General features: G+C 40.0%; 1 protein-coding gene across 1 annotated transcript; it reads left to right on the top strand.

Annotated features, from left to right (window-relative positions):
* The first annotated feature begins 6,003 nt into the window (after positions 1 to 6,003).
* LOC122942266 (olfactory receptor 150-like) lies at positions 6,004 to 6,726 on the top strand. The gene has a single exon (XM_044299770.1). The coding sequence runs from the start codon at positions 6,004 to 6,006 to the stop codon at positions 6,724 to 6,726; it is 723 nt and encodes a 240-aa protein (XP_044155705.1).
* The last annotated feature ends 434 nt before the right edge of the window (positions 6,727 to 7,160 follow it).

Genomic DNA, 7,160 nt, shown 5'->3' with positions numbered 1-7,160 from the left:
GACACCGTAAAAAAATAAAAATAAAAACGGTGTAAAAAAAGCCATTTTTTGTCATCTTATGTCAGAAAAAGTGTAATAGCAAGCGATAAAAAAGTCATATGCACCCCAAAATAGTGCCAATCAAACCGTCATCTCATCCCGCAAAAAATGAGACCCTACTTAAGATAATCGCCCAAAAACTGAAAAAACTATGGCTCTTAGACTATGGAGACACTAAAACTTTTTTGGGTTTTAAAAATGAAGTCATTGTATAAAACTTACATAAATAAAAAAAATTGTATACATATTAGGTATCACCGCGTCCGTGACAACCTGCTCTATAAAATTACCACATGATCTAACCTGTCAGAAAAATGTTGTAAATAACAAAAAAAAAAGTGTCAAAAAAGCTATTTCTTGTTACCTTGCCGCACTAAAAGTGTAATATAAAGCAACCGAAAATCATATGTACCCTAAACTAGTACCAACAAAACTGCCACCCTATCCCGTAGTTTCTAAAATGGGGTCACTTTTTTGGAGTTTCTACTCTAGGGGTGCATCAGGGGGAGTCCAATGGGACATGGTGTAAAAAAAAACAGTCTAGCAAAATCTGCCTTCCAAAAACCGTATAGCATTCCTTTCCTTCTGCGCCCTGCCGTGTGCCCGTACAGCGGTTTACGACCACATATGGGGTGTTTCTGTAAACTACAGAATTAGGGCCATAAATAATGAGTTTTGTTTGGCTGTTAACCCTTGCTTTGTAACTGGAAAAAAAATATTAAAATGGAAAATCTGCCCAAAAAGTAAATTTTGAAATTGTATCTCTATTTTCTGATAAATCTTGTGCAACACCTAAAGGGTTAACAAAGTTTGTAAAATCAGTTTTGAATACCTTGAGGGGTGTAGTTTCTTAGATGGGGTCACTTTTATGGAGTTTATACTCTAGGGGTGCATCGGGGGGCTTCAAATGGGACATGGTGTCAACAAAACAGTCCAGCAAAATCTGGCTTCCAAAAAAACATACGGCGCACCTTTCACTCTACGCCCCGCTGTGTGGCCGTACAGTAGTTTACGGCCACATATGGGGTGTTTCTGTAAACAGCAGAGTCAGGGCAATAAAGATACAGTCTTGTTTGGCTGTTAACCCTTGCTTTGTTAGCGGGAAAAAAATGGGTTAAAATGGAAAATTAGGCAAAAAAAATAAATTCTCAAATTTCATCCCCATTTGCCAATAACTCTTGTGCAACACCTAAAGGGTTAACAAAGTTTGTAAAATCAGTTTTGAATACCTTGAGGGGTGTAGTTTATAGAATGGGGTCATTTTTGGGCGGTTTCTATTATGTAAGCCTCGCAAAGTGACTTCAGACCTGTAGTGGTCCCTTCAGCCCTGTATGCCGGCAAGGGACCAATCAGAGTGGCCCCTTGCCGGCAATCGATCCGATTGGTTAGTCTGTGCAGACTAACCAATCGGATCGCGGCAGTGAAAAAATGCCGGTTTCAGGCTCTGATCTGCGCTCTGCAGATCAGAGCCTGAAAGCAGATAGTGTTCCTCATGTCCCCCGATCTGTGCCCCTCCAAGCCCTTGGTGCCCCTCTGTGCCCCCCCCGATCTGTGCCCCGCCGAACTGTGCCCCGCCGATCTGTGCCCCCCTCCTGCGCTCATCTCCTTCCCCAGCCTCCCTCAATATTGTAGTCAGTACCCCCCGCCCCCCCTTTCCAGCACTGCCCCCGATCCCCCTTCTGTGTGTGATGGCGGCGGCTCCATTACTGAGCCGCCACCATCAGCAGAGAGTGTCAGCTCTATGCTGACACTCTCCTGTAACCCCATAGATGCCGCGGTTGCGGCATCCATGGGGTTAACAGAGGGAGGGAGCTCCCTCTCTCCACCATTGGGGCTGCAGCGCTGTGATTGCAGCACCCGATGGTTGCCATGGCAACCGGACGCTTTGCAAAAGCGTCCGGTTGCCATGGCAAAGGCGTCCAGTGCTGCCACCTACAGGCAATCTGGAAGTATTATACTTTGGAATGCAAGAGCATTGCAAAGTATAGTACAACTATCAGCCTCACTGGATCTTCAAGATCCAAGAGGGAACTGATAAAAAAAAGTGAAAATAATAAAAGTAAAAATAAAAAAAGAAATAAAAATGTAAATAAAAAAAAGAAATTGCCTTTTCCTATAAAAAAATGAAAAAATAAAATACACATATTAGGTGTCACCGCGTCCGTAACGACCGTCTCTATAAATATATCACATGATAGACCCCGTCCGATAAACACTATAAAAATAAAATAAAAAAAACAGTGCCAAAAAAGCTCTTTTTGTCACCTTACATCACAAAAAGTGCAACAGCAAGCGATCAAAAAGGCTTATGACCCCCAAAATAGTACCAATCAAACCATCACCTCGTCCCACAAAAAATGATAACCTATTTAAGACAATCGCCCAAAAAATAAAAAAGCTATGGCTCTCAGACTATAGAGACACTAAAACATCATTTTTTTTGTTTCAGAAATGCTATTATTGTGTAAAACTTAAATAAATAAGAAAAAGTATACATATTAGGTATTGCCACGTCCGTAACGATCTTCTCTATAAAACTATCACATTACCTAACTCCACAGATGAACGCTGTAAAAATAAATAAATGAAAACTGTTCCAAAACAGCCAATTTTTGGGTCACCTTGCCCCATAAAGTGTAATAATGAATGATCAAAAAATCCTATGTACCCAAAGATGGTACCAATAAAAACCTCAACACTTTCTGCAAAAGATGAGCCCCTGCACAAGACGATCGGCAGAAAAATAAAAAACATATGGCGTTCAGAAAACCAATCCAGCACAATCTGCCTTCCAAAAACCGTATGGCATTCCTTTCCTTCTGCGCCCTGCCGTGTGCCTGTACAGCAGTTTACGACCACATATGGGGTGTTTATGTAAACCACGGAATCAGGGTAATAAATATTGAGTTTTGTTTGGCTGTTAACTCTGAATGTGTTAAAGAAAAAACAAATGATAAAATGGAAAATCTGCCAAAAAAGTGACATTTTTAAATTTCATCTCCATTTTCCTTTAATTCTTGTGGTACGCCTAAAGGGTTAACAAAGTTTGTGAAATCAGTTTTGAGTAACTTGAGGGGTGTAGTTTCTACAACGGGGTCATTTATGGGGGTTTCCACTATGTAAGCCCCACAAAGTGACTTCAGACCTGAACTGGTCCTTAAAAAGTGGGTTTTGGAAATTTTCTTAAAAATTGTAAGAATTGCTTCTAAATTTCTAAGCCTTCTAACGTCCTAAAAAAATTAAATGACATTTCCAAAATGATGCCAACATAAAGTAGACATATGGGGAATGTTAAGTAATAAATATTTTTATTAGGTATGACTTTCTGTTTTAGAAGCAGAGAAATTGAAATTTGGAAAATTGTGAATTTTTCCCAATTTTTGGTAAATTTGGGATTTTCTCATAAATAAAGGTGAAATATATTGACTTAAATATATGACTATCATGAAGTACAATGTGTCACGAGAAAACAATCTCAGAATGGCGTAGATAAGTAAAAGTGTTCCAAAGTTATTACCACATAAAGTGATGCATGTCAGATTTGTAAATTGACCTGGACACTGGGGCATCAATGACCCTTGGTCATGAAAGGGTTAACTTCCAGACTTGATAAAGGGGTCTAATGTACCCTGAAACGCGTTGTCTATGAATAAATCTAAATCTATTTGACACCTGGTTGTGATATTGCGCCCTGTGTTCTCCCCACGTTTGCTTGATTCCTATGGTCCAGTGTTCCTCCAGTACTATTGTTCATCTGACCGGCGGTTTCGCTCCCGCCTAAGGTTATCGGACAAGTCCGGCTGTACCAACCAGTAACTATTTTCATCTGGCCTTCAATGTGGTTGCGCCCAGTTTGGTGCAACCAAAATAGGTGAGCAAACCACCTCTCCTGTGTAAGGGCACTGTTATTTGACTTACTCACCCTATGAGCCCATTTCTCTCTTTTTTTGCCATTATTTGCTATATCCACACTATGTCAAATTGCCACTCTGTGGTATGCTCCTGATGCTGCCGCCAACTCCAGACTCGGCCATTGTGCCACTCGCTGGCCTCCTCATACTGCTTCCACTTCCAGACCCTGTTATTGGGCCATTCTGTGGTCTCCTCATGCTGCTTGAACCTCACCACTATGTCATAGGTCCACTCTGTGGACTTCTCATGCTGTTCCCACCCTTCCCACTTAATGACTGGTCCACTATTTTGGCTTTCGGCCTGGCTGACATCATCATTTATTTGACCTTTCTTCTGATCTGTCAGAAGGAAGGAAAAATGAGACACACAACGGATCCTGTCTGTGTAGCAGCTGTAAGGCGGGTCAGGTGTCAGGGTGAGTTGTCACACTGGCATTATTCTGATACTTGACAATGATATCTGACCATATCCTAAAATAAACACTGTACATCTGCATGCCTTACTGACTCACAGTATTAGTTCACTAGCACAGCACACTCCTTTGTGTGTTACTGCAAGGCACATTGTTCTACACCCCTAAAAATGCTCTCTGCAGCCTGGAAATAGCCATTTTCTAACGTAATTTGCCGCAAATTAATTTGGATCAACGCAAATTTTTTCAATTTTTTTTCGTACCGGCCGAATTGAATTTTTGAAAATTTTTCTCATCTTTAGTGGCAACATATTTTTGTGCACTAACTGCACAGGACTCAGTCAATTTGCCTTTTTTTGTAAAATAAATGAGCGCACTTGCAAGTCTTAAAGTAGTAAGTGTGCCAAACCTGACCAGATGTATGATGCCATGTGAGTGTGACCGTATATTGGAGTGGACTATATCCAAATGTGCATTTTATTCTTAAAAACTGTTACAAAGTTTCTTAAATAAATAATTTGTCAAATTCTGACCAGATGTATCTTAAAGGCGTCAGAGTTGACCATATATTGGAGTGGACTCTGTCCAATTGCGCTTTTTTTTTAGGCATTAGAAACTGTAGCCCAAAAATTTCATTTATCAAAACCTAGTATAGCTTACACGTTGTTCTGCATCTCTCACTGCTAAATTGTACCTGTTGCTAATCCCTAAAAAGGGATATTTTTTTTGGAAAGCTTGTTCAAAACATGACATCTGCCCACAATAAGATATAATTTTTTAACTGTTTTTATTTTAAAAAGCATAACAAATCAGACAGCACATTGTGTTACTAACCCGGCTGTTTGCTAACACCGACAAACATGCATTTGCCCTTAGTCATACATGTTGCTGTCACTCACTTTAAGATCACAATTACTGTTTTGCTGTTAAAGATCTTGAAAGAGGTTGGATACAGACCAAGAAGACTCAAGAATGTCATTCACAACTTGTCATGGCAATCAAAGCATGGGTTGACTTTATTTGGACCCTAATCGAATCTCCTGGAGGATTTGTTCGAAGCAACCTGAAACAAATTTCTAGAAATCCATTAATCTCTACAATTCACCTTTCAGTCGTTTTAATATTATGGCTGATCGATGTACAGTATCATTGATTATTCCTTTGTTAGAAAGTAGAAATGTTTTTTTATAACATTTACAGTTTTAACATAGAATGTAGTCATTAAAAGTACTTTTTAACCAGGCTTGATTATTGTCATTCCCAAGAGTTCTCATTACAACTAATTCAATCCTCTGGTGCAAATTTCTATTGAATAAATGTTCTATATATTTACATCTTGTATTTTCCTGTTGTCATTAAAGCTTAACAACCATTTCTGCCGTGTATGAGATTATATCTCTTCTTGAAAGCTAAATATCTGTTTTAGATTGCTAAATGGAGGTGACAAACTCCACTGTCACTGAATTTCATCTCCTCGGCTTCCACGAGCTTCGGAGCTTCCAGTTGGTTTTATTTTTCATTTTTCTGGTTATTTATGTCACAACTTTGGTTGGAAATTCATTGACAACTGGCCTGTTTTGCTTGATCATCATTTTCACAGTCCAATGTATATACTCCTATGTAACTTGTCTGTATTGGATATGTCCTTCACCTCAATGGTTCTGCCAAAGTTGTTGGACATTTTTCTGACTGGAAACAATGTCATCTCCTACAAGGGTTGCATCACTCAAGTCTTCTTCCTTGTGGTGCTTATGGTGTCTGAATACTTAATCTTGGCTGCCATGGCCTATGATCGTTACGTGGCCATATGTCATCCTCTACGTTATTCTTATTTCATGAGTCTTCAAGTCTGTTTTTGGATGTCGTGGATATCTTGGAGTATGGGTATCTTTGAAGGCATTCTTTATGCCCTTTTAATATCATCCTGTATGTTTTGTAAAGCAAATGAGATTGACCATTTATTTTGTGATTTGAAGCCGCTAATGATGCTTTCTTGCAGTGACACACATACTATAGAAATATTAATACTTGGACCAAGCGCCGTCATTGGCTTTGTCCCTTCGGTCATGACCTTGGTGTCCTACATGTATATCATCTCAACTATCTTAAAGATTCACTCTAAGGAAGGAAGACACAAAACCTTCTCCACTTGCTCCTCACATCTCACCGTCATCATCTTGTTTTATTGGACGATCCTTGGCATGTATATGAGGCCAAAGTCCAGCTATTCCATAAACCAGGACAAAGTGCTTGCCATTTTGTATGCAGGAGTCATCCCGATGCTCAACCCTCTCATTTACAGCTTAAAAAATCAGGATGTGAAGAAAGCTCTGCGCAAATTAAAGAAAACAATGCTCTGTTAATCCTTAATCCTTAGGCAATTTCTTAGGGTATGACCACACAGCGTGATCATATAGCGGTCACGATGCGGTTAGGGAATGCATATGACTGACTGTATGTGCTTACTGCATGCATAATTGCAGTGGCCCAGTTTGGGACGGTCTCAACACTATAATGGGTCTCACATCAAGGTGTCCCCACCGTGTGTTGCTGCTCTCTGGTGAGATGGTATGGTGGCATGGTGCACCCCAATGAGAAATTATTCTACATAGTCAAGGTTTCCAGTAAACCAGTCTGCTTCTTTACTGGAGGAAGTCAAGTACAAAACAATACAGGAAATGCACTGAGCTGGCTTCTCCAGTTTCTTCCCAGGTATAGGACGGTTCTGTGCTGTGGAAAGGTCTGATCTAGCTGTGATTTTCTATCTCTCAGATGGCTGGTCCGAACACATGGCTGG

This window comes from Bufo gargarizans, chromosome 6, assembly GCF_014858855.1.
Source record: "Bufo gargarizans isolate SCDJY-AF-19 chromosome 6, ASM1485885v1, whole genome shotgun sequence".
Classification (NCBI taxonomy): Eukaryota; Metazoa; Chordata; class Amphibia; order Anura; family Bufonidae; genus Bufo; species Bufo gargarizans.
This window is presented reverse-complemented; position numbering and strand designations above follow the sequence as displayed.